General features: G+C 57.0%; 2 protein-coding genes across 10 annotated transcripts; one reads left to right on the top strand and one right to left on the bottom strand.

Moving 5' to 3' along the window:
• The first annotated feature begins 1,456 nt into the window (after window positions 1–1,456).
• Window positions 1,457–6,939, top strand: UCK1 (uridine-cytidine kinase 1). Of its 3 annotated transcripts, none has more exons than XR_011569471.1 (7): window positions 1,457–1,658; window positions 2,047–2,206; window positions 3,058–3,154; window positions 3,316–3,458; window positions 3,549–3,759; window positions 5,216–5,264; window positions 5,743–5,820. XR_011569471.1 is itself a non-coding variant. In XM_019971039.2 (7 exons), exons 1-7 carry the CDS (start codon window positions 1,551–1,553, stop codon window positions 5,922–5,924), a joined length of 834 nt encoding a protein of 277 aa, XP_019826598.1. In that variant the 5' UTR covers window positions 1,459–1,550; the 3' UTR covers window positions 5,925–6,939. The 3 variants fall into 3 exon arrangements, 2 of the variants coding, with proteins under 2 accessions (XP_019826598.1, XP_019826600.1); XM_019971039.2 differs by having other exon boundaries at window positions 1,459–1,658; window positions 3,549–3,643; window positions 5,743–6,939; XM_019971041.2 differs by having other exon boundaries at window positions 1,507–1,658; window positions 2,019–2,206; window positions 3,549–3,643; window positions 5,743–6,939.
• On the bottom strand, window positions 6,936–23,564 carry POMT1 (protein O-mannosyltransferase 1). 7 transcript variants are annotated; one of them, XM_019971037.2, is made up of 20 exons: window positions 23,332–23,564; window positions 22,572–22,727; window positions 21,374–21,480; window positions 20,930–20,980; window positions 20,243–20,389; window positions 19,407–19,518; window positions 19,013–19,078; window positions 18,839–18,932; window positions 18,368–18,523; window positions 17,448–17,578; window positions 17,057–17,152; window positions 13,449–13,541; window positions 11,672–11,768; window positions 11,233–11,325; window positions 10,897–11,017; window positions 10,526–10,623; window positions 9,896–10,009; window positions 9,104–9,230; window positions 8,194–8,371; window positions 6,936–7,712 (listed from the first exon to the last, which is right to left on the bottom strand). In XM_019971037.2, exons 2-20 carry the CDS (start codon window positions 22,691–22,693, stop codon window positions 7,538–7,540), a joined length of 2,178 nt encoding a protein of 725 aa, XP_019826596.2. In that variant the 5' UTR covers window positions 22,694–22,727; window positions 23,332–23,564; the 3' UTR covers window positions 6,936–7,537. The 7 variants fall into 7 exon arrangements, with proteins under 7 accessions (XP_019826596.2, XP_019826595.2, XP_019826597.2 ...); XM_019971036.2 differs by having other exon boundaries at window positions 23,381–23,564; XM_019971038.2 differs by lacking the exon at window positions 23,332–23,564 and adding an exon at window positions 21,659–21,821 and having other exon boundaries at window positions 22,572–22,712.
• Window positions 23,565–24,865: the final 1,301 nt, after the last annotated feature.

The raw sequence follows: 24,865 nt of genomic DNA, 5'->3' as shown, positions 1-24,865 counted from the left end.
AAAGCACTCCACCAAGGGATCCTGATAAAGGACTACGCCCCAGGGTCTGCTTCTCTCTGCTTCTCTGCACTCTGCACAGACCTCCTGCGTGACCCCTCCAGGCATGCGCTGTACCTCCTCCAGAACCCGGGAGTAATAAACTTCTCTGTTTCCGTTTCTGTTGTTGAACCTCTGCCGGCCATCAGTTGCCCTGTCTTCACTCACATACGTTAATTTCACAAAATCACAACATCCCCCCTAACAGTTGGGGAGTAAGAAAACATGGCGGTCAGTCATTGTTAACTCTCACCCTGGGGCTTGGTCCCCAACCTTGTCCGTGAACATGTGAATGCCCTACTTTGAGCTTCCCTGTAAGCGCCTCTCAGTTGGTGGGGCGGGCTTTCTCATGCTGACCCAGCCGCCCTTCATCCGCTTCCCTCTGCCCAGGTCCTCAGGACTCAGGAGGCCCAACCACCCCCCTCCACCGCGCATCAGAACCATCCTGTAACCCTTGCTGAAATGGGTTAATGCTTCCAAAGTGACATAAATAGTGACTTCGCCTGACGTCTCCATGTTAGTCTCTCCTGCATATTTCAGTTTCATCAAATATTCATGGAGGGCTCACAGTGCAGCAGGAGCTAGGCTTGCAAGAGACTTGATGCCTTGAGGACAATGTACAACAGGAATGGGTCGGTATCTGCCTTCTTGGACCAGGGGCACAGGTGGAATCCAGCAGACAGGGTCCCTTCTTCCCAGCTTGTCTAGGGCTCAGTCAAAAAGTCATCCCACGACTTCTGCCCTCAATGTAAGGGGCAGGTTGAGGAGGCCGGGAACTTGCTGGCCAGAGGCAGTGGGGGACACTGAAGGCTTAGGGTTGTGTTAAGAAACTCGAGGAAGGAGGGATAACGTGGAGGCTCGGCTGGCATGGAAGGCCAACAGGGGCAGGGCTAAGCCTGTGCCCAGGCAAGAGGACTGGACCCACGCGGTGGAGGCAAGGGCTGACCACAGGGGCCCAGTGTGGAGGTGACAGCGTGCTCTTGGGTGACCGCACACAAGGCTGCAGAACCGGTTCTAGTTTCCAACTCGGGTCACGGGGCTCAGGAGTCCGACCCCTCACTATGCCCAAGCACCCCCCCCCGACTTTGCGGCCCTGAAGGATCATTCTGACGCCTCCCACCCTAACCCCAGACAGCGCGGAGGTGCGGGCAGAAGGAACCTTTTCGGAGGCCGCCCGACATTTGGAGACTACTGCAGCCAGTTGCGAAACCGACTGGCTTTTGGCTTTTGCAGCAAATAATAAAAAACAACCCGGCGTCGCGGCAATGGGTCCGGCTGCCTCGGCGGCCTTCCAGGCCCAGAGGGAAGGCCCGGCCAGGCCCACGTATGCGCGGCGCCCTCAGCCACCAACCGGGACTACAACTCCCGCCGTGCCCCGCGCGCCCGCCGCCCCACCTCCTGCCGCGCCGCGTGTCTCCCGGAAGTGGAGCTCCGGGTGGGGGGCGTCTCCGACCTTTGCGCGGCGGCGGCGGCGGCGGGAGCCGGGAGTCAGATGCGGTCGAGCGACGCCGGAGATGGCTTCGGCTGGAGGCGGCGACTGCGAGGGCGCCGGGCCCGAGGCGGACCGCCCTCACCAGCGGCCCTTCTTGATCGGCGTGAGCGGCGGCACCGCGAGCGGCAAGGTAAGGGGCTGGGCTGCGCGGCGGGGCCTGCGAGTTACCCTGGGCGCCCCGGGACTCTGCGCGGCCTGTCGGGCCTCAGTTCAGAGGGAGACCCCCGCCTCTAGCTGCTGCGAGGTGCTCCCCACCCACCTCCCGGGCGTGGACAGGGCCGGGGGCGGAGGGGCTGGGGCCGCGGCGGGCCAGGCGGGGAGCGGGTCGCTGGACCCCGGGGCACCCCCGCAAGCTCCCGGCTGGCCTGGCCGCTCGTGGCCTCCGGGTCCGCGTTGCCCCTACTGGTGCACCCCAGCGCCCTCCCCGCCAGGCGCAGCCGCTGACCTCGCGGCCGCTCGGGAGCTGATGCGCCGGGGTGGGCGTCTCCAGGCGGGGCTCCTGTTTGTGTGTTTCCCAGTCCACTGTGTGCGAGAAGATCATGGAGCTGCTGGGACAGAATGAAGTGGATCACCGGCAGCGCAAGCTGGTCATCTTGAGCCAAGACAGGTTCTATAAGGTCCTGACCGCGGAGCAGAAGGCCAAGGCCTTGAAGGGACAGTACAACTTCGACCACCCAGGTAGAGGCTCTGAAGGTTGGGAGGGAGTGGGGGAGAAGGGCAGACCGTTGAGACTGGGTCCAGAGTTGGCCGTGGATGGGGAAGTGGCCCCAGGTGGTCCGTGGCTAAACCTCTGTAGAGCGGATTGGGGGTTAAGCCCGGGGTCTCTCCTATGTGCTCTGGGCCTTGCAGGAGCTCCAGGCTCCATCGGTTGGAGCCGGTCAGGGAGTCTGCAGCTCAGAAGGGTCTTCAGGCCCACTGCTCTGCCACAGTTGTGGTCATGGAGAAACCTAAATGCCTTCATGCTATCAGGGGCCTGCTATGCAGACTGTTTCCACTGGGGCAGAGTCCTCGAGAGGCCAGCAGTGGGTGAACGAGAACCAGAGGCCTTGAAGCTCCCTTTCCTGGTCTGGTCAGGGGCCAGGGGAACAGGTGGAGAGGGGGTGGGTGAGGGGGATAGCCATGCTGCCCCTCCCTGCTGCTAGTAGACGATTCTGCCCAGTGGCTGGCTCCCGTCTTTATTCCTTCCCAGGGCACACATGGGAAGAAGGTCCCAGAAGCATTAGTCTGTGTTATTTCTCAGAACTAGAAGCAAGATGCCTAGCTCACCTACCTCCCAGAACTGGCTGATCAGGAGATCCGTGTGTTCAGACTTGTGGGTGGGACAGCAGCCCAGGCAGTGGCACTGCCCTGGGGCAGTGAGGACAGGTCCAGCCTGTGGTTTGCAGAGGGCCCTGCAGATGGAAGTCGTGGGGGCTCCTCCGGGCCAGATGTTCCTTAGGGTCGTTGGCAGCACCCGCACCCAGCAGACCCCAGGGCAGAGCGAGTTCTCAGCATAAGGACTTGCCCTGCCTTCTGTTCCACCCCCGCAGATGCTTTTGATAACGATTTGATGCACAGGACTCTGAAAAACATCGTGGAGGGCAAAACGGTCGAGGTCCCCACCTATGATTTTGTGACACACTCAAGGTAAGCGGGTGGTTCTGGGAGAAGGGGGCTGTGTGCGGGGGGCTGGTGAGGACACCCCTCCCACCCTGGGGTTGTGCCCCACTGGTTCCCGGGACAGCCTCCCTCATCCGTGCCCAGGGTCTGATGCTGACGGCAGGCTTCTCCCCTGGCCTACCCCGCAGGCTAGCGGAGACCACGGTGGTCTACCCCGCAGACGTGGTCCTGTTCGAGGGCATCCTGGTCTTCTACAGCCAGGAGATACGGGACATGTTCCACCTGCGCCTCTTCGTGGACACTGACTCCGACGTCAGGCTGTCTCGGAGAGGTAAGGTGGACGTGGGCCCCTCTGCCCCTGGCCAGCCCGGCCCTAGGCCCCCCCGCATCTGCAGGCCCCTGCTCTCTCCTGTCGCCGCAGTTCTCCGGGATGTGCAGCGGGGCCGGGACCTGGAGCAGATCCTGACGCAGTACACCACCTTCGTCAAGCCAGCCTTCGAGGAGTTCTGCCTGCCGGTACCGCCTTCCGCTTGCCCAGGGACCTCCTTTCCCCCCTTGTCAGAAGGCCCCCTGGTGCCCGTTCTGTGAGAGCCGAGTCGTGGACGGACGCGGTCTGCTGTATACATGGAGAAGTTAGCCTCTCGTGCCCATGGTCCCAGGGAGCGGTTCTCAGCTGGGAATGGGTCCTTTGTCCTTCGCACCCCTCCTCCCCGTGCCAGGCTTCACCCGGTGCACCGGCGTCACCTCCTCCCGGGCTCTTGTCTGCATCTGTCCAGGGCACTGCTCGTCTACTGCCCACACTGTGCCTCTCCTTCCCCCCAGCCCTTCTGAACAGGAGCAGGGGGGGCCTCCATGGGGGCAGGGATCTCTGTCTCTTGGCTGCCAAAGTGCTGTCTGGCACACAGTAGGTGCTTAAAAACTTCCCCCACACCGTGTGTTTCTCGGGGGTGGAGGAAGGTCCAGCTGGCATGTAGAGGAGGAGTTCACTTGTGCGGCCATCTGTCTTTTCCTCCATCTCACCTCTCTCACTGGATAGGATGGTGGAGAGATTCAAAGGGAAATTTCACGGTATTGTTTCCTAAAGGGTAAAGTGAGGCACACCCAGAGGAATTAGAAGCAGGATTCCTGCTTTAGATAAATGGGACAAAGGAGTTCTCTCTTTGCTAGTTCATGAAAACATTTTATTTTACACTCATGGTCTTGGAGTTTCTAGAAAATGATTAGGAAATTGACTGTTTCTCAGTCTCTTATCCCCAGAAAGATACTTTTGAAAAGTAGGTGGTTTACCGTGAAGCTCTGGACGCCAGGTGTGACCGGGTGCCCCCAGATGGAGGCAGAAGTGTGCTCGGCCAGTCCCTCCCCACCCGTCCCCTTCACGGGGTGCCTCGGCGAGGTGACCAAGCCACCTGTGTCCCCGTCACTAGGACCTTTCTCGGCCCTCAGCTGGTCGCTCCCGCCTGCCTCCACAGCCCAGCAGAGTGGCCCAGCCCCATGGGAGTTCAGCCCTGGGTCTCCTCTGCCTGCAGATGCGGCTGCCCCAGGACCCAGTGTGTCCCTGTTCCCCCGGCCCCCGCGGCTCATCTCTTGGGACAGGCCTCCTTGGCCCAGGCCTACACACCGGCGGCACTCAGCTCATTCGGAGGTGCCCCCTGCGCCCCCCAGCAGCACTTGGGGGTCCCTCCTCAGCAGCACCATAGTGCCCGACAGGAGTGGGCTACTCCGTGAGGGAGCAGAGGAGGGGCGAGGCAGGAAGGGGAGCAGCTCCTGCGACTTCCCTTCTCGCAGGGCTCCGCACCGTGTGCACTGGGAGGGCGCCCCACCTCAGCCGGCCGGGAGCGCCAGGCGGTCAGCGCAGAGCACCGGCCCGACCGTGGTGCTCACAGAGGAGCATCTCCAAGAAGCCGGCAGACGCGAGCCATCCCTTCCCGCTGCTTCGGCTCAGCTTCCCTCACTTCTGGGCTCGCAGCCTCTCACCTGAGCCCCTGCCCCCGCCTCCTTACCCTTCATGGCAGCCTGCGCGTGTGCCCCACATCTAGGCCCAGGCACGCTGAAAGCATCTCACAAGACCCTCCTTTTCTTGCCTTGTAGACAAAGAAGTATGCAGACGTGATCATCCCTCGAGGGGTTGACAACATGGGTAAGGAGCAGGCCTGTGCCACCCCCACCCCCAGGGCCACACGGCAGGCCTGGCCCGGCCCGTCCAGGTTACTGAGACGCCCCGGGGGATGAGGCCCATCCATGTACACGTGTGGCAGAGGTTCACAACACACTTAGAACACGCAACATGTCTTACACCTTAAGGTTACACAGCGTACGATGTTAGTTAAGTTTCAGTAAAGGTGGTGAGGAAAAAAAATACATGGAGGACTGCTTGACAGAGAGTCCATTGTTGGCAAGAAGTATTACACCCAGGGTTAGTTGACAGAAACCCGCGCCACCACACCAGGTCGGTTTTACCATGCCCAGCCCCAGCGGGCACTGGTCTGCCTGCTAAGGCTCGGTGGCAGGTGGATGCCTCGTGGAGGGAAGCGTGTGCCTCGTGGGTAACGGCGGGTGGTGGCTGGGCGGGCGGCAGCTGACCCCGCCCGTGTGTCCCCGCCCGTGTGTCCCCACAGTGGCCATCAACCTCATCGTGCAGCACATCCAGGACATCCTCAACGGCGACATCTGCAAGTGGCACCGCGCGGGGGCCAACGGGCGCAGCCACAAGAGGACATTCCCAGAGCCGGGGGAGCACCCTGCGGTACTGGCCTCGGGCAAGCGCTCGCACCTGGAGTCCAGCAGCAGGCCACACTGAGGAGCGGGCTGCTCGGCACCCGACGGGCCCCCAGAGGCCTGCCTGCCCCGAAACATGCGGCCATTGACGGGGCGCTGTCGGGGTCCCGGCTAACTCGGGAGACCAGGACAAGTCATCCAGACGGTATGACAGGTTCTCTGCCGGCGGCCCTGACCTCCTCTCCCGCTTCCTCAAGTCACGGGGGCTGGAAGCGCTCTTCGCTGCTGAGAAAGGCCACACAACGTGCGGTACACGAGGCCCGTGTTTGGGAGAACAGCCTGGTCACCGTGATTTTGACGGTGAACCCCCGGCGAGAGAGACTGTGACCTGGTTCACTCACGTGTAACTGGAACCCAAGTTTGAAGATGACCCTCTTCCATTTTACTTGTTATATACAACCACGTGTTTTCTGTTTACTCTGGCTTCCGAACACCATCCTCGCTGTGACCTAGTAACCCAGCTTCACGACCCACCAGTGGGTCGTGATCCTGGTACACACTGATCTGGTACGCAAGGAGCCACGGAGAGGTGTCCTTCCTTCTGGCCTATGCTCCAAAGGCAGAGCCAGGAGGGAGCCCTGGGGAGCAAGCTTTTCCTTAACTAGCACCAGACACATAGCCAGGATCCCCCGGCCCAGCCCTGCCTGCTTTCCTGTGAGCACAGTGTCCCGCTCGGCCCCCTGGAGCCCAGGCTGCCATCTGGACAGGCCTTTCCTGGTGTCGCCCATGGCCAAGGCGTGTGTAGACCGGAAGCGTGAGGAGATGGTGTGGCCCAAAGCGGCCAGCCCCCTGCGCTTGCCCAGTGACCTTGCCTCCCAGACACTAGTGGTCTTGTCCTGGTTTGTCCCCCTTCCACGTGGCAGCTGTTACTGTAAAAGTGGTCCCTCCCCTTTGCGGCCAGCTTTCGAGTACTAACTAGTTACACAGGGACGTCGGGCGAGCTTGGCTGAGCTCAAGGGCTGGTTTCCGATGACTGACGGTTTTGTCAAGTTTACTGTTCTTTTTGGAGAGAATCAATAAATAACACCAAATGTGAATGCCAGTTTGTCCCCTTTTTAATTACACAAAAAAAGGCAGAATCAGGACCAGAAAATGTGCTGGATGACAGGCTACTGCTCACCTCTCGGCAGGCTCTGGGTGGGGGTTGGGGCCAGCAAGAGGAGTCACGGCCGGCCTCCCCGAGCCCCCTTGGGCTGGCGTTCAAGGTCTCACGGCCCACTGAACCATGAGGGGGAGTCCCCGGGGCCTTCCTAGGTCAGCAGGAGCAGGGGCCTGGGTTGAGCCCACCACCGGCCTCTGAGCAAGACCGGCCCTTGTCTGGGTCGACTAGAACCAGCCCCTCCCTGCCCTTTCTCGGCTGTCATGAGTCCCACCCAGCAGCTCCACACTCAGTGAGTGCACGGGGCTCTTAGAAGGCGCCAGTGAGGAGATGTTCTTTATGATCAGGGAAAACAGACTTTGCTGAAAACGAGGTGCCTGTCGGAGGGCCATTTCTTCAACAAGACCAGAGCAGAATCCCAGCCAAGCCCATGTCTCCACCAAGCTCAGAGCCGCTCTGCCTGCCTGCTGGAAACACGCCCATCCAAGACCTTGTCCCGACCCAGCCCTGCCGCTCGTCGGTGAGTCTGTGTCCCACTAGTATTTCCGGATCAGGATATCCCAGCTGTCTTTCCAGCGAAGGGCCTTGAGCTCACTGGGTGACAGCGACCTGTCCCCATAGGTCAGCGGGCGCAGCATGTTCGACACGTGACAGGCAGAGGTGAACCATGCGACGACCAGGGCCGTGAAGAGGCTCCTTTGGAGCTGGGACCTGCCAGCCCGGAGCAGAGCACGGTGCGGGGGCTGACCCTTTCCACTGAAAGGTCCCCTCGGCGCCCCGGCCGGAGTGTCAGCCCTCGTCAAGTCCTGCCGGACCCACTCAGCACTCCTCCTCACTTCTCTGCTTCCTGAACTCCCCAGCTCCTGCTCCGTCTCAGCAGCAGGAGCACACAACCGCCCTCCTGAGCTGCCCCAGGACCAGCCTCCAGGACCTGCTCTGGTTTACAGGCCCCCTGGTGTATCTGCTGGGCCGCCCCTCACCTCCCCTTCTTTGTTCCTCCAGGCCAAAGGTCCTTCCGCACGTATCCCCTGGCTTCACCTCCCACCAGCTTTAGCTTTGTGCTCGGAACCCCAGGAGCCTTGCTAGTGCTTCTTCTGGCTAACCCCGTCCACACCACGCTGGAATCACCATTCATGACTCCCCCAGGACCCTGCCCCCCCGACCCGGGCGCGTGGCTGCCAAGGCCCTGTACCTGCACAGGTGGTCGCTGATGTGCTCCAGGACCACGGGCAGCAGCAGGATCTGGAAGGTGAGCGCCGGCAGGTAGTGGTAGAGGAAGAGCGTCTTCTCCATCAGGAAGAAAGGCAGGTAGTTCACAGCCCAGCCCCCGGCGCACAGAGCCCCGGCCAGCACCCAGCGCAGCCAGCGGTCTGCAGGGAAGGCCATCTTGAGCCGGGAGGCTCCCTGCTGCCAGGCAGGCTCGCCTCATCATCCACAAGCGAGCCCATGAACTCGCGGCCCCTGCTTTCTGTCTCCCATCCCAGTGCCTCCACCGTCTCTGAAGGAAGAGCAGACTGTGTCCTAAGAACCTCCCAGACTTTCTGCTGCCCCTGCCGTCCCAGTCCTGAGATGCTCAAGCACTGGGCCAGGCCCAGCTGACTCCTGATTCCCAGCGGGTCTTCAGTCTCACTCCTCAGTGGGCAGGGGCGGGCCTGCACCGTGCACCCACCCAGGAGCTGGGACTAGTGGAATGACCAGCTCAGCAGAGCCCAGAGAGGGCACCTCCCCGCCCCTGGCGGCCTTCGGGGCCCACCCCCGGCGTTGGCTCCTTTCCTGTATCAGAACGGTTTTAAGGGGGGTTCTGTTCTTGCAAACCAGCCCCCAAGTGCCTCCTGGCAGCTCTGTTCCATCAGCCACTTCCAGGGGTGCTGGGGTCAGGGAACAATTCAGGCCCGACACCTGCATGGCCCTGGAGAAGCCTTGAAGGTGACATGGGGACTGGAGAATAGCATCCTGTCTCTGAGGAAAAGACAGAAGTGCCCTCGGGGCAGAAACACAGAAGTGGCCCAAGGCTGTGCTTGCTGATGTGGCCCGAAGCACACGGAGCTCCAGCCCAAACCAGAGGGATGGGGTGTGAGAGGTGCATGGGCCGCGGCACAGACCTTCAGGGAGGTCGCAGACTCTCCTTCTGCGTCTGAGCAGGTACCAGATGAACAGCAGGGCGTACACCAGGGTGGCAAGGCTGGCGGAGGCCCAGATCACGACGTTCCCAAGCAGGTGGATCTGCGCCTGTGGGAGGGAGAGGCCAGTTGGTGTGGCCTGGGGCAGGCATGGGCGCCACCCACCCTCGGCCCTGGCAGCTAGGACGGACGTGTGAAGGTGCTCGGCTCTGTAAGTAGAATCAGAGCCGGGAGTGGATGGGGTTGTTTCTGGACAGCAGAGCGGCTCACAAGGAGGGGGACGGGGGTGCTGATGCAGAAGGTCCTCAGTGCCCATTTCTCAGCAAGCCACGGCCCCCCACGTCCGTGGGGGGAAAGGGGGCCGCACCCCCCTAGCTTAAGTCATTACCGGGCACAGACCACGTGCTACGTTTGCCCCACCAGGTGAAGACTAGCTGGACAGGGAAGCAGAGCACTGACCGGCCTGGACACCAGATGCCAGAAGGGGAATCAAGTGGGATGGTTTTAAAAACCACATCGGCTGGGCAAGGGGAACCATGCGCTGCCATGGCAGCAGCAAAGCCGGGTGTCCCTCCCTGCAGACACGCAGGGACCTGACCCCTCAGCACCTCAGAGGAGCTAGGGCCCCGTGCTGCCAGAGCCCTTGGAGAACAAGAAGCCCTTGGCTTTTGTCAGGACGGCAGGGAAGGCCAGGGCTTGGGCGGACGCAGTGGCTGCTCTTAACACCACAGGCCTCTCAGGCATGGGCTGACTGCCCGCAGACGCCGTGCTTACACTGGTCCTGGGGTGCAGCCAGTAAGCGATGTTGGTGTCCAGCATGACCCAGTCCAGCGGCGTGGAGCTGTACTTGTGTTCCGAATCGTCACTTCTCACCGTCAGCATCCGCCACTGCAGACAACAGAGGCCACTGGGAGTCACTGGACAGCCAGACGCCCTTCACACCCAAGGGATCTGCCAGGGGGCGGAGTAAACCGCTGCCCCTTTCACGGGGGCGGCCAACCTCAAGTTCACTCAGGTCACCTGCAGAGGCAGCCCAGGAGGCGCCTCTCCTGGGTTCCAGTTTGTGAATTAAGGGATGGGATGGGGCGCTAAGGGCGCCTTGACGCTGGGGATGCTGAGTGCCCGGTTCTGACTTCCCTGGAGCTATGCCGTATCGACCTGACCTGGGAGCAGTGCCACACTGCTGCATGTCTCCTTGGCTCCTGACAGTTACTGCCGGCAAAGCCACACAGCGGGAAGGCCGGGAGGCTGGGGGTTGATGGTGCTGGGCATGACATGGACAGAGGACAGAGGGCAATGGCCCTCCCTGCCGAGGCAGGTCCCAGTTAGAAGGCTGACACTGGACAGACCACGTGGCCCTCCCGGCAAAAGGCAAGGTCAGCCACTCGTCCGCCCGCCTGTCACCTGAAGCTCGGAGAATCTGGCCATGAAGCTGAGGTTCCTGCCGATGTCCACCTGGGTGGGGGAGTGCAGCTCCAGCTCCCTCTCCTTCTGCTCCTGGCCTGGCAGGCACACAGGGACCAGGGGACGCGAGCAGAACCCGGTCAGGGAGCCGCCCACGGCAGCTGCCACTGCTTTCCAAAGAACCCGCAGGACATGGTCCATGGTCCCCCACCCGCCTGGCCATCTTTCCAGTCAAAAGCTCTCTTTGCCCTGCCTTCCGGTGGCACTGCCCCCTCGCCCATCCAGGAGGGAGTGGGGTGGGAAGGGGGAGGCTCCACAATGGGGCCTGGAGCCCGCAGGCTGCCCCACCCCCAGGAGCCGGGCGCGCTCACTCCTGCCGTAGCGGTGCTCCTCCACGTTCCACACAGTGCTCTCGTGGTAGCCCCGAAACAGCTTCTCCCCGACCACTTCCAGCTGCCGAAAGCCCCAGTCCGGGAGGGGCACTCCACTCAGCTGGCAAAACAAGACGGTGGGGGGATCGTTAATGGAGGGCCCAGGCCCGCCCAGCTGGGGGGACCCCACCCCAGGTCACCCACAAGGGCAGTGGCTCTCCTTCAGGGAGCTTCACGCCAGGTTTCAGTTCTGAGCAGTTACAGAGACCCCGCAACCCCCCATGGCCCCCCTTCAGTCTGTCCCTCTGGGCAGGACCGGGAGGCGGTGTCACTGACCTTGAGGATGGCCGAGGTGTTCACGTGTACAAAGCGGACCTCTGACAAGATGGTCTTCCAGACATCCGTGTCCGACTCCCTGTTCACGATGTCCTGTAAAAGTAGATCTAGGCCATTAGTTGACTCTCTTTCAGGTTTCGTTAAATGTAAAGATGAAGACCAGTCACCACAGTGAGGCTGGCTTGGTCTGATACTAGGGGACAGTCCCCCAAGGGAAGCTGACACGGCTGATCCCAGACAGTGCCATCGCCTTTATTCCAGAGGTCTGTGCGAGGTGCTGGGGGGTGGGGTCCCCGTCCCCACCCACCAGCCCGCAGCTCCTTCCTGGACACAGGAAAATCCCCTGGCTCCCCCTTTCTGTAGAACAGGGGGGCACTTTTTCCAGAACGCGGTTCAGAAAGGGCTGTGATGCCTGTGCTCGAGGTCGCCGGGGACTCACCAGCCGCCAGAGGTTCTGGGGGGGCATGGAGATGTTGTAGTCAATGTAGCAGGAAACCTCCTGCGCGTGGGGGCTCAGGGGGGCTGCGACATCATGCCTGGAAAACCAAATAGCGCTGCTGGGGGCGCCCCAAGCTCTCCTGAAAGGCACTCGCTGTTCTTTAAGGAGGAAAAAAACCACTTTTTTTCAGGAAACAAAGCCAGCTCAACCTTCAAGCACCTCGGCTGCCATTCCCCAGGGCACTAAATCCCTCACAGAGTGCAGAGGCCCTGCAGTGACCACACCTCCAGGGACGCACATGATGGGGAAGTAGGGAGATGTCCATCTAAACCACGGGCTCACCATCCCCTTCGCAGAGGATAAACCAAGCTGGGAGCACAGCCTGGCTGGCCACTGGGGGCTCCCTGACGCCAGGTCACGGAAATGGCTGGGGCACCAAGAATTCTGTGGCAAAACAAGTGCCCAGGGACGTCAGTTCCCCGTGTTTACTTTCGGGGAAACCATGCCTGATCGGACTTTGTGCGGGACCACATGGGGGGAGGACCCGCAGTAAGCAGTAAGGAAGAGGCCCTCATGACCCTGGAGAAGTCAGATATGACTGCAGGCCCTGTGAGTGCCACAAAAAACACTGACCCCGGCGGGCACAGTGCACAAGAAATGCTTTTGGTGCAGGGACATTTCAGCTGACCCCTGAATAAAGTGACTGCGTGGGGGCTTTCCTGCTGGCTCAGTGGTAAAGAGTCTGCGTGCCAATGCAGGAGACACGGGCTCTATCCCTGCTCCAGGAAGATCCCACATGCTGCAGGGCAACTGAGCCCATGCTCTAGAGCCCGGGGACTGCAACTACAGAGCCCACGCAGCACCACTGCAGAAGCCTGAGCTCTAGAGCCGGTGCTCCGAAACAAGAGAAGCCGCTGAAATGAGAAGCCCAAGCACCATGACTAGAGAGTAGGCTGCAGGCAACAGTGAAGACCCGGTGCAGCCAAAATATAAATGAAAAGAATTATTCTTTAAAAAAGTGAAAGAGTGGGCCATGGTGGGGATGGCAGTAGGGTCTGAGCTGAAAAACATTCCAGGCAGACAGAGTAAGCAAAGGCCCCAGGGAGGCTGCACGGGGTCATTTTGGGGGCAGTGGGGGGCTACGGTGACTGGCATGAAGTCTACCAGGGAGTCAGTGGGCCAGGTCCCGGGGGGGCTGGCAGGCAGGAGAGAGTGGGGAGTTATTCTGAGTGTGACGGTCACGCTGGGTATCCCTGGAAGCTCTTGGCAGAGACGTGAGGTTGGTCAAGTGTGAGTTTTCAGAGGGAGCGGTGCCTGCCGTGTGCAGAGGGCAGGCGATTCTCACCGGGACTGGGAGTGAGGGCAGAAAGGACTGGAGCCCCGTGGATTTCCCGACCCAGGGATGGCAGAAGGGGGAGAGGACAAGGCAGACGTGGCATGGAGAGCCCAGATGTCCAAGGAGGGGAGGGCGGGGTCCCTGAGGCCACGTGGATGACCCGAGAGGCTGGGTAGAAGGACAGCAGAGGTGGCCCAGGGATCAGGCCAGGTAGGGTTCCTGGCTCTGTCCCCCAGCTCATGGCCTTCTTGAATTCGCTTCTCCTTTCAGCAGGTGCCCCCATCTGCCAGGGCGCCCCACACTTCACTCTGGGTGGGACTCTCCTTCCCAGCCCACGTGCCATCACTGAGGTCTCCCCTCCCCGCCCTCGACACCTACTGCAGAGCGGGACCCAAGGCGGTGATGCGGGCACGCCCACCCTGAGCAGCGGCAGGGACTCACGTGTTGAGGAGGCGGGTGGTCATGCCGTGCACCAGTTGCACAACGTCGCCGTGCCGCACGGGCCTCGGGGGGTTGTTCACCACCAGTTGGTGCCTGGAAGAGAGCACGGGCGGATTCGTGGGGTCCTCGCTCAGGCTCTGTGGAGTCTCACAGCCACCCCATCAGCGTGTTCCTCGTACGAGGTGAACATACACATTTAACTCTTTTCTGAAACTTCAGGTCACTTTCCACGCTTCCTGGTGTGGCCCCCTTCATCATCATCACATTGACCGCAGCTGTGCTGTACTTCAATTTAAATCTGAATTTGTCAATAAGAAGCTCATGATCTGAGAGCCACAGTCAGCTCCAGGTCTTGTTTTTGCTGATTGTTTAGAGCTTCTCCATCTTTGGCTGCAAAGAATATAATCAATCTTATTTCGGTGTTGGCCATCTGGTGATGTCCATGTGAAGTCTTCTCTTGTGTTGTTGGAAGAGGGTGTGACCAGTGCATTCTCTTGGCAAAACTACTAGCCTTCGCCCTGCTTCATTCTGTACTCCAAGGCCAAATTTGCCCATTACTCCAGGTGTTTCTTGGCTTTTGCATTCCAGTCCCCTAAAATGAAAAGGACATCTTTTTTGGGTGTTAGTTCTAGAAGATCTTGTAGGTCTTCATAGAACTGTTCAACTTCAGCTTCTTCAGGATTACTGGTTGGGGCATAGACTTGGATTACCGTGATATTGAATGGTTTGCCTTGGAAACGAACAAAGATCATTCTGTCATTTTTGAGACTGCATCCAAATACTGCATTTCAGACTCTTTTATTTGTACCACATTTTGGACTCTTTTGTTGACTATGATGGCTACTCCATTTCCTCTAGGGGATTCCTGCCCACAGTAGTAGATATAATGGTCATCTGAGTTAAATTCACCCATTACAGTCCATTTTAATTCGCTGATTCCTAAAATGTTGACGTTCACTCTTGCCATCTCCCATTTGACCACTTCCAATTTGCCTTGATTCATGGAGCTAACACTCCCGGTTCCTACGCAATATTGCTCTTTACAGCATCGGACCTTGCCTCTATCACCAGTTACAACCACAACTAGCTGTTGCTTTGGCTTTGGCTCCGTCTCTTCTTTCTTTCTGGAGTTATTTCTCCACTGATCTCCAGTAGCATATTGGGCACCTACACACCTGGGGAGTTCATCTTTTAATGTCCTATCTTTTTGCCTTTTCATACTGTTCATGGGGTTCTCAAGGCAAGGTTGTTTTGCCATTCCCTTCTCCAGTGGACCACATTTTGTCAGAACTCTCCACCATGACCCATCCATCTTGGGTGGCCCTACATGGGATGGATCAGATCATGAACTCCTTATTGCCAAATTCAGACTTAAACTGAAGAAAGTGGGGAAAACCACTAGATCATTCAGGTATGACCTAAATCAAATCCCTTACGATTATACAGTGGAAGTGAAAAATAGATTTAAGGGACTAGATCTGATAGATAGAGTGCCTGATGAACTATGGACAGAGGTTTGTGACATTATACAGGAGACAGGGATCAAGACCATCCCCAAGAAAAAGAAATGCAAAAAAGCAAAATGGCTGTCTGAGGAGGGCTTACAAATAGCTGTGAAAAGAAGAGAAGCGAAAAGCAAAGGAGAAAAGGAAAGATATACCCATCTGAATGCAGAGTTCCAAAGGACAGCAAGGAGAGATAGAAAGCCTTCCTCAGTGATCAGTGCAAATAGAGGGAAACAACAGAATGGGAAAGACTAGAGAGCTCTTCAAGAAGAGATACCAAGGGAACGTTTCATGCAAAGATGGGCTCAACAAAGGACAGAAATGGTAGGGACCTAACAGAAGCAGAAGATATTAAGAAGAGGTGGCAAGAATACACAGAAGAACTGTACAAAAAAGATCTTCATAACCCAGATAATCATGACGGTGTGATCACTCACCTAGAGTCAGATATCTTGGAATGTGAAGTCAAGTGGGCCTTAGGAAGCATCACTACGAACAAAGCTAGTGGAGGTGATGGAATTTCAGTTGAGCCATTTCAAATCCTGAAAGATGCTGCTGTGAAAGTGCTGCACTCAATATGCCAGCAAGTTTGGAAAACTCAGCAGTGGCCACAGGACTGGAAAAGGTCAGTTTTCATTCCAATCCCAAAGAAAGGCAATGCCAAAGAATGCTCAAACTACCACACAATTGCACTCATCTCACACGCTAGTAAAGTAATGCTCAAAATTCTCCAAGCCAGGCTTCAACAATATGTGAACCGTGAACTTCCAGATGTTCAAGCTGGTTTTAGAAAAGGCAGAGGAACCAGAGATCAAATTGCCAACATCCATTGGATCAAAGAAAAAGCAAGAGTTCCAGAAAAACATCTACTTCTGCGTTATTGACTATGCCAAAGCCTTTGACTGCGTGGATCACAACAAACTGTGGAAAATTCTGAATGATATGGGAATGAATACCAGACCACCTGACCTGCCTCTTGAGAAACCTATATGCAGGTCAGGAAGCAACAGTTAGAACTGGACATGGAACAACAGACTGGTTCCAAATAGGAAAAGGAGTACGTCAAGGCTGTATACTGTCACCCTGCTTATTTAACTTATATGCAGAGCACATCATGAGAAAGGCTGGGCTGGATGAAGCACAAGCTGGAATCAAGATTCCCAGGAGAACGATCAATAACCTCAGATATGCAGATGACACCACCCTTAATGGCAGAAAGCAAAAAACTAAAGAGCCTCTTGATGAAAGTGAAAGAGAAGAGTGAAAAAGTTGGCTTAAAGCTCAACATTCAGAAAACTAAGATCATGGCATCCAGTCCCATTACTTCATGGCAAATAGATGGGGAAACAGTGAAAACAGTGGCAGATTTTTCTTTTTTGGGCTCCCAAATCACTGCAGGTGGTGACTACAGCCATGAAATTAAAAGATGCTTACTCCTTGGAAGAAAAGTTATGACCAACCTAGACAGCATATTAAAAAGCAGAGACATTACTTTGCCAACAAAGGTCCGTCTAGTGAAGGCTATGGTTTTTCCTGTAGTCATGTATGGATGTGATTTTCCTGTAGTCATGTATGGATGTGAGAGTTGGACCATAAAGCTAAGTGCCAAAAAGATGCTTTTGAACTGTGGTGTTGGAGAAGACTCTTGAGAGTCCCTTGGCCTGCAGGGAGATCCACCGGTCCTTCCTAAAGGAAATCAGTCCTGGGTATTCATTGGAAGGACTGATGTTGAAGCTGAAACTCCAATACTTTGGCCACGTGATGCAAAGAGCTGACTCATGTCAAAAGACCCTGATGCTGGGAAAGATTAAGGGCGGGTGGAGAAGGGGACGACAGAGGATGAGATGGTTGGATGGTATAACCGACTCAATGGACATAAATTTGAATAAACTCCAGGAGTTGGTGATGGACAGGAAGGCTTGGCATGTTGCAATCCATGGGGTTGCGAAGAGTCAGACACGACTGAGCTACTGAACTGAACTGTACTGTACCTGCTAGGAACGCTGCTATGTCCCTGACCGCAGGCTTCTTGGCACAGACCTGGTCCTGAAGCTACGAGGAGGCCAGGGACTGAGGCCAGGCTGTCCCCCGACCTGTACTCACCTCCCGGGGTCCTTGACAATCCACCAGTTGTTGACATCCTTGAAGGGGTAGCAGGTCACCTGCTGCTGGTGGGAGCTGCCACGGCCGTTCTCATATCTGCAAGAAGAGGGTGCAACTGTGGGTGGGGTGCCAGGGGCCCACGACCTCCCCCAAGGTCGCTACAGACGCCACCCAGTGAGGCGTCAGGTATGTTTCCATCCCAGAGGGGCTGGTCCCTCCAGCGATGGTATATAATGAGACTCAGTGACACCAGGGTCTGAGAGCTCCATTTCTTTCATTCTCACAAGCTCCTTCACATGAAGTGAAAATTGGTAACAGCAAAAATGTGGGGGAAAAAAGCCCCAAAACATGTTATAATCTCTGGATTGAAAACATGACTTTCCTTACTTACATCATAGGGTAGGTGCTCTGGTGAGAGTGAAGCCAGCAGGGCACGGGTTGGCCAAAGACATTCTTCAGGGTGACCTGGGAACCGAAGGCCACCTCCAGAGGCTGACCTTGTGTGACCCTTGCCAGCCCCCCCTGAGGCAGGAGCACAGGGGTGGCCAGTGAGGGAGAGAGAGAGAGAGAGCACACACGTGACTCCCAAGCCAGCCCCTTTGACAGCCCCTCCCCACATCCGGGCCACAGTCACACCATCAGCTATGGTCAAGTGTGACATAATCCTGGCACGTTACACATTCCCAATGACTAGAGGCAGCCCCTGGGGAGGCGCTCACCTCCCCCTCCCCTGCTTGTCCTTATTTTTTGGGGGGCCATGCCATGTGGCACATGGGATCTTAGTTCCCCAACCAGGGATTGAACCCAGGTCTTGGCAGTGAAAGTGCAGAGTCCTAACCACTGGACCTCCAGGGAGCTCCCCCCACTCATCCTCATTTACTTCGTACTCGTAGCCTGTGATAACAGCAATTACATCTGACTAACTCAAGACATGGTGATTTAAGAAATCTGCCCGAACACTCAGAGAATTTGCCGTCAGCAGAGCCAGCCCTTAAGAGCAGGTCCACCGACTTCAGGCTCTACATTCCCGACGCCTCATCTGGAGCCTATTTTTATTTTTGCAAAGAGAGTTGCATGAACACCAGAGATATGTCTGTCCTGTGCAGCCTGGCACCTACCCGCAGGTCACACTGCAGAGGGCGGACCCCTCATCCCCTCCCATGCCACTGGCACATTCAGAATTAGTATAGAGAGAGTGAAGACATGCCTCACTTCCCCCATTTGGTTTTCCCTCTGATGTTCGCCTGGGGTGGTTTACATTAAGAAAACCCCGAGTCTAGTGTGGTCTTCTTTCTAGGACGGCACTTTTACCTCCAGGCTGGCCTGGAAGGCACTGGACATGATCTGGTCGTGGGGCCCGGAGCGGCAGAGCAGCAGCAGGTGGATGTAGAAGAACAGCAGGTACACCAGGACCGGGAGCACCACCAGGGCCGCCGCTCGGGCGAGCAGGTGGCAGAGCACACGGACCTGCCAGAGGATGGAGGGGACATCGCCCCACCCGGGGGAAGGCGGGCCCAGTCCTCCTTTCAGGGTTCTCGTCCTGCTCCCCGCCCCTCGACAGCTAGCCCTGCCTCACCCCCGACCTCACCATATCTCTGCCCTGCCCTCAGCTCTACCCCCAGCCCAGCCCCACCTCCTGCTCCCCCAGGATCAGCCTCACTCTGACCCCAGACCTACACCCTTGATCCCTACCAGCCCCACCCCGCCCCTGACCTCCCAGCCTTGCCCCCCCAGCCCTGCCCCCAGGCCAGCCCCGCCCCACCCCTTGGCATCAGCACCTACGTTTGACAGCGTCTGGTCTCCTATCACGTGCCAGGCGTGGACGGCAGCAACCCCGAGCACCAGCAAGTATGTGAACACACCCACGTACTTGATGCTAAAGACACAGGATGAAGTCAAGACGAGACACACGTGGAGGCCGTGGCTGCCGCCCCAGACCCAGTGCACCAGACTCACCCAACTGCACAGGAGCAGGCCACGCCTGTCAGCACCAACCAAAACCACCATCTCGGGGAGAAGGGCCTGGAGCAAAGCACAGAAGCAGAGCTGAGGCCTCAGAACGTTTCCCCCAAAGGCCAGAGAAGGCACGGCCTCAGAGATCTCAGCTGGCTACGCTGAGCTCCAGGTACAAGGAAAAGATTTCTCATGTCCCCGAAGAGCAGTCCTCCTGATACAACTTCTCCTTTGGGTCAGAAGATGTTTCCATTTAGTTTATAGAGAGATGAGAATTATTTATGAAGTCAGGAGCCAAGAGCCAGTGGAGATGCCCGGAGCAGCTGTCCCCCGTGGAAGGGCATCAGACCTGCTCAGGTGGACAAGCCCCTGGACTCCTATGTCTCATTCTCCATACCTGTGTTTCTGGGAGTTGCAGAACTTCAGGTAAGACAGCACGGCCAACAGATTGAAAAATATCAGCACTGATTCCAAAAGCATTAACCTTGACTGAGTGATGAGAGCGTTCTCTGTTGGGAAAAGGACACGGGCATCAGGTGTCAGGGAGCAAGGGTGAATGTCCACAAAAAAGGGTCCTTGCCAAACATCCCAGAGTCTGGAGGTGGAAAGTGGGGGCTCGACCTGGCTGGAAGTTAATGGCCCTTCCTGAACCTTCGTTTTCCTCTTCTGTAGAGAAACACCAACTCTGCAGGGTGCCTGGACATTCTAACACTCTGTGGGCACGGGACCCAGTTAGGGTTGTCACTCAACAGACATGAATTCTGGTTTATTTTCATCTAACTTAACTTCATTTGTTCACAGACCTGGGCTGAGAGAGTCCCCTCTGAGGAATACCCACTCATTCCTGAATCTGTCTCCACTGGTCAAGGGGAGTAGGGCGCGGGGGAGGTTCTCATTCAAGGACAGACTGGGTTGCCAGGGGCGATGGTCCAGGGGTGGGGGGCGCGCACAGAGGAGCATCATTTGGGCAGCCCTGCTACACATTGGCTGCCCCTCCAGAACATCACAGTCTGAACACACAGACCTATGCACAACCCCCAGCCTGGGAGTCAGGTGACTCTCAGAGTCTCATCTGGACACCCTGGACATGCTTCCTTCTGTCCTGCGAGTAGCAGACATGGGAGGGGGCACATCCACTAAACCCCGAGCCCTCCTGGGCCACAGAGACGCAGACAGAGGTCAGCGCAGGGGCTGACCTGGCCCCTCCGGAGCAGGCAGATGCCTGGGCCTCACCAATCAACAGCAGCAGAGCAGCCCCCGTGGCAGCACAGTGAGAGAAGCCGAGCTCCCACACGATCTCATAGGCCATGGGCACCGACAGGGCCCCCGAAAGGGCCGGCAGCAGGCGCAGGGACCACACGGGCACATTGCTGCTGTATTCTGGAAGAGTGAGCACAGAGGGGCTGAGCGCATGGGGCACACACCCACCTCCCTACACCACCACATCTCCTCACATGGCGCACATGCCCACGGACCACAGCGCGAGTCTGCAAGGCTGGGTCTCGTCAGGGACCGAGTGTGTGGGCCACGGCTTCATGTGGTCAAGGGCCGGTTCTCAGTAAGTACGGGATGATGCTGAGGACTCTGAAATGAGTTAACGCTTATTTACAGATTTACCCAATCTGTTTCCAAAAACACTGTGGCAACACACGTATATGTACAAAAGGTACCCGCCACAGACAGTGGCACGTACAGGTGCCACGTACACTGTGCTTTGTGTACCAAAGACCAAGGATAACACACTTACTACAAGTAAGCATTAAGGAATTTACTGGACTTTTTGAAAGTCTTTCACTTGTACCCAAACTATCACACCCTGGATTCAGATGAATAAACCGTAGTTTTTAATCTCTAGAATAGCTACTTCCTCTCAATTCTAATACGTGCACATTAATAAGGGAGATGACAATGATATTTTACCTGCTCCAATTCTGTTCCACAGAAAGTTACCATCGAATCCTCCTAAATAACCTAAAACAAAAGATGAATCAGTAACTATCCTGTTCAGTAAATACTTCTGAAGCACCAAACTGCGGCAGGCAACAGGGAACAATGATAAAGAAAAGAATAAGACCCACGAAGCAGCTAGGCCCATGTGTCTACGTGTGGCAGCTACTGAAGCCTGCGCACCTGTAGGTGTTGTAGAACCTGTGCTCTGCAACAAGCAGCCTCTGCAGTGAGAAGCCCGTGTGCCACAGTGAAGACTAGCCCCGACTCGGCACAATTAGAGAAAGCTGGTGCAAAGCAACGAAGACCCAGGGCAGCCCCAAATAGATAAATAAATAAAATAAGACACCGCTTCTGCCTTCATGAACTTCCATGTTTAAATGTTAAAGAGCCACTTCTATTACTAAGGAGTCCTACCTCCCAAGGCCAAAAGCATGTGGCCAAACGGTGGTCCACTGCCATCCAAAAAGAAGATCCGCTTCATATAAAAAGAGATGTACTGCCCGTAATACACTTCATCAAAACTGCAAAGCAAACCCACGTTATGTTCAGCTGGAGATCTGAGCGGTACACAAAAGGCATGAGGATCAATGTACACCTCTGCTTCCAAATGACTTTGGAGAGTGACCAGTCAAGGTTGGATCTTTTGCCCCAACTGCATGGCGTCCCTGAATATTAAGACACGTGTGCAGCACCACATACCCACGAGGATAGGAGGGAAAACACCCCCTGGAAGTTGGGCCTTCAGGAGGCTTTCCTGACACAGCATCTACTTCTCTCCCTGCACGTAGGTTAGGGTATACCACGAGCCAGTCTACCAAAGGCCTCCTGGACACAAAGCTGATCTGGCTGTCCACCTGCACGTCTGCAACCGAGAGAATAAGAGCTGGTGACCCAACAAAACAGTCGCAGGTGTAAAAGGGAGAGGCGCCAACTGCAGCAAACCTCTTTCAGACAATCAGGGACATTTGCTGACACAGAGGAATTACTGTCAGTTTCTTAGGCATGATGATGCTACTGTGACCCTGTGATTTTCAAGAATCCTGATCTTTTAAAGATACTAAATTGTTTAATGAATGAAATATAGTGTCTATGATGTGCTTCAAAAAAATCCACTGCAGGTAGGGAGTTGGCTATGAGCTGGTAACTGTTGCAACTGGGTGACTAACATCATTCTCTGTACTTTTGTATATGTTTGATGTTTTCCATAATAAAAAGTTAAGTGAAAGAAACACATATATTAATCACATCATTAACAGCCCTTTAATAATAACAACAATCATTTCTCATTATGACAAAGAACGCACTCTACCATCAGTGAGGACTTGCTTCCAAATTCCTCAGTCTTCTGCCCTCCACTCTCCAGACTGTCAAAGGTCACCCACCATGGATACTGCACCTACTCCTGACCTACGGGGCAAGACTGAACAGGTGGACTCTGCAAGGGCTGTCCTTGGGACAAGCTGGTCTCTCCTCTAACTGCCATCCATCACCAAGGAAGCCCAGAAGTTGGCTCTCCCATTTTATGGGGCTCAAAAAGGCACTTTTGGCCATCAATGCACTGAAAAAAATTAGTTCCTTCTGGAGGCCCCCAGAATCGAGTTGCTTGACTTACACCACGGCCCTTGGATAGGCAAGCTGCCATAGCCGGCTCAGCAATCCCACCGCGGTCAGAGCTACCATATTCAAGTTCACCTCAGCGGTCACCATCACAGGCTGCTGCAAGAACCCCAACATCTTGCAGAAAAGCCGGCCGGGGGAGGAGGATGCCCTGGGAAAGCAGAGGAAAAGCTATCACCAAGAACACCGGTGGCTCCCTTGAAGGCTAGGAGGAGGCTGTGACATCAGGACCCTCTTTCACAAGCAGTCACACGCGGTGAGGTGGCCACCTCAGGGCTAAAAAGCCCCTCACTCCAGCACCATCTGCGGAGCCCTTCTGGTCAGTGACAGCGTAGGACCCGGGGCCCCTGCCCGCCTGGGCAGTGTGGCCGGCTGACAGCCGGTGACCTCCGTCCGCCCCCACTCCCCGAGACTCAGAGCCTCCCCGTCTGCGCCAAGGGCCGCCCTCCCGCCGCGCCGCCTTTCTCACCTCGAGGGCGCGTCTACACCGGGCACCCCGTTTCTTTCCCGAGGCTCCCCCCATCCCTCGGGTCCACTTTTCTCTGGAGGCCGCAGGTGCCGTGGGGACCACCCTCCCCCGCGTTCTGACAGCAACGCCGCCTCGGGCCTGCGGCGGCCCCTTCTGTCCTCAGGGCGACAAGCTTCCCTCCTGCTGCTACGTCTGCCCAGGGCACTCCCTTCTCTCCGGGGACCCTGTCCCCCCTGGGAGCCCCGCTCCTCTGCCCGGCACTCCGCTTCTCTCCCGAGGGTTTCACCTGCCCGGGAGGCCCGCCTGGGCTCTGGCCCCCGGCGCCACAAACGTACTGCTGTTTCCTCAGGTCCCCGCAGAGCCGCTCCCTGCGCCTCAGACCTGCCTGGGGCGGGGGTGAGCGGCTAGGCCGACCGTTGGTAGGGGGTGAGGCCGCTCGGCACTCTTTGTTGCCCACTGGCCCGCTCGACGCTCAACTCGCCGCGCCAGGGGCGCCTGCCGGGGAGGGTGCAGCGCGCCTGCGCATTGGGCGAGGACGGCGCGCGTGCGCACTGGGCGAGCCGAGATCGGCGCTCTGAGAATGTGCGACATCCCGGAGGGCTGTCAGTCTTTTAAGTCTGTGACTCCCGGCTGGGGAGTCCAGGTTCCTTTGCGCCACAAGACACATGGCTACATCTGTTAAACGACACAGTGCGAACGTATCGGCATTTCGATCGGTGTGAGGCGGAGGCCCATCCCCGGCCCGGCGGTGCCCCCCCACACTCCGGCCCGTGGGGCCCCTCCGAGCCTGCTCTGCAGCGGGACACGGCGTCTTCCGGTCAAGGGAATGACCCGACGATTAACAGGCAGGAAAGCAGCCCTGCTCTTCAGCCCACCTTGGTCTGTCTGGGAGTCAGTACTCCTGACGGGCTTTCCTGGTGCCTCAGCGGTAAAGAACCCGGCCTGCCAATGCAGGAGAGGCGATTCCATCCCTTAGGTGGGCAAGATTCCCTGGAGAAAGAAATGGGAACCCACTCCAGTATTCTTGCCTGGGAAATCCCATGGACAAAGGAGCCTGGCAGGCTACTATCCATGGGGTCGCAGAGTCGGACACGACCTAGCGACTAAACTGCTGGAAGGGTACTACAAGTCTAATAAGGAATTACGATTCTTTCCTGCCTTTCCCCTATCACCCAGCATTAGGTAGCGCAGGTGACCTCACCCCAGCTGTGTAGAGAGGTCCAGGGACCCAGAGGGGTGGGGCTGGGCTCTCAAAGTGCAGGCCGTCTGGTCCTGAGGACCCAGGCCTTCCCACCTGCTGGCCCCGGGGCTGCCTCACGGCCAGGTTCCGGGAAATGTGAATTGCCGGTCCCCAGCAGCAGGGAACCCAGGGGTCATGCCTGCCCAGGGTTTCTTTTTGGAAAGTGTTAAACTTACTGGATGTGTTGTTTCCTACATCCTTACCTGGGGCCAGGCACTGTGCTGAATGCTGCCATGGCCTCTGCATCCACAGTACCCTGCCCAGTAGGTACTGTTTACAACCCACATTTTACAATTATGGAAACTGTGGCTCTGGGCAGTGGTGTCTTTCCCAAGGTGACACATCTAGTGGAGGGCAGAACCGAGAACTACAGCTCGAACCCAGATCCTAGCTCTCCATCCTTCATGGCCCACACCTGGCTTGCTCTGCTTTCCCAGCCCAAAGTACCACAAAACTTTGTAGTTTATGACCTCTATTACAGCAAAAAAGGGACATTAAAAGTGGCAACACAACACCAGCCAAGCACTTAACTCCTGTGACCCACCCCCTTCTCAAGGGGAGTGGGGTGAGGGGGGCAGGC

Source organism: Bos indicus, chromosome 11 (genome assembly GCF_029378745.1).
Source record: "Bos indicus isolate NIAB-ARS_2022 breed Sahiwal x Tharparkar chromosome 11, NIAB-ARS_B.indTharparkar_mat_pri_1.0, whole genome shotgun sequence".
In the NCBI taxonomy this organism is placed as follows: Eukaryota; Metazoa; Chordata; class Mammalia; order Artiodactyla; family Bovidae; genus Bos; species Bos indicus.
Note: the sequence above shows the minus strand (reverse complement) of the source record. Positions and strands in the feature narration are given on the sequence as shown.

Bases quoted from the DNA above. Each gene is read 5' to 3' on its own strand.
- UCK1 (XM_019971039.2), top strand. From the start codon at position 1,551: ATGGCTTCGGCTGGAGGCGGCGACTGCGAGGGCGCCGGGCCCGAGGCG. The intron at 3,155-3,315 runs GTAAGCGGGTGG...CCTACCCCGCAG, and splicing joins GATTTTGTGACACACTCAAG to GCTAGCGGAGACCACGGTGG. The intron at 3,459-3,548 runs GTAAGGTGGACG...CTGTCGCCGCAG, and splicing joins CGTCAGGCTGTCTCGGAGAG to TTCTCCGGGATGTGCAGCGG.
- POMT1 (XM_019971037.2), bottom strand. From the start codon at position 22,693: ATGTTGGGGTTCTTGCAGCAGCCTGTGATGGTGACCGCTGAGGTGAAC. The intron at 10,010-10,525 runs GTGACAGGCGGG...TGTTGTCTGCAG, and splicing joins CCAGATTCTCCGAGCTTCAG to TGGCGGATGCTGACGGTGAG. The intron at 8,372-9,103 runs GTCTGTGCCGCG...CCTTCCCTGCAG, and splicing joins AGTCTGCGACCTCCCTGAAG to ACCGCTGGCTGCGCTGGGTG.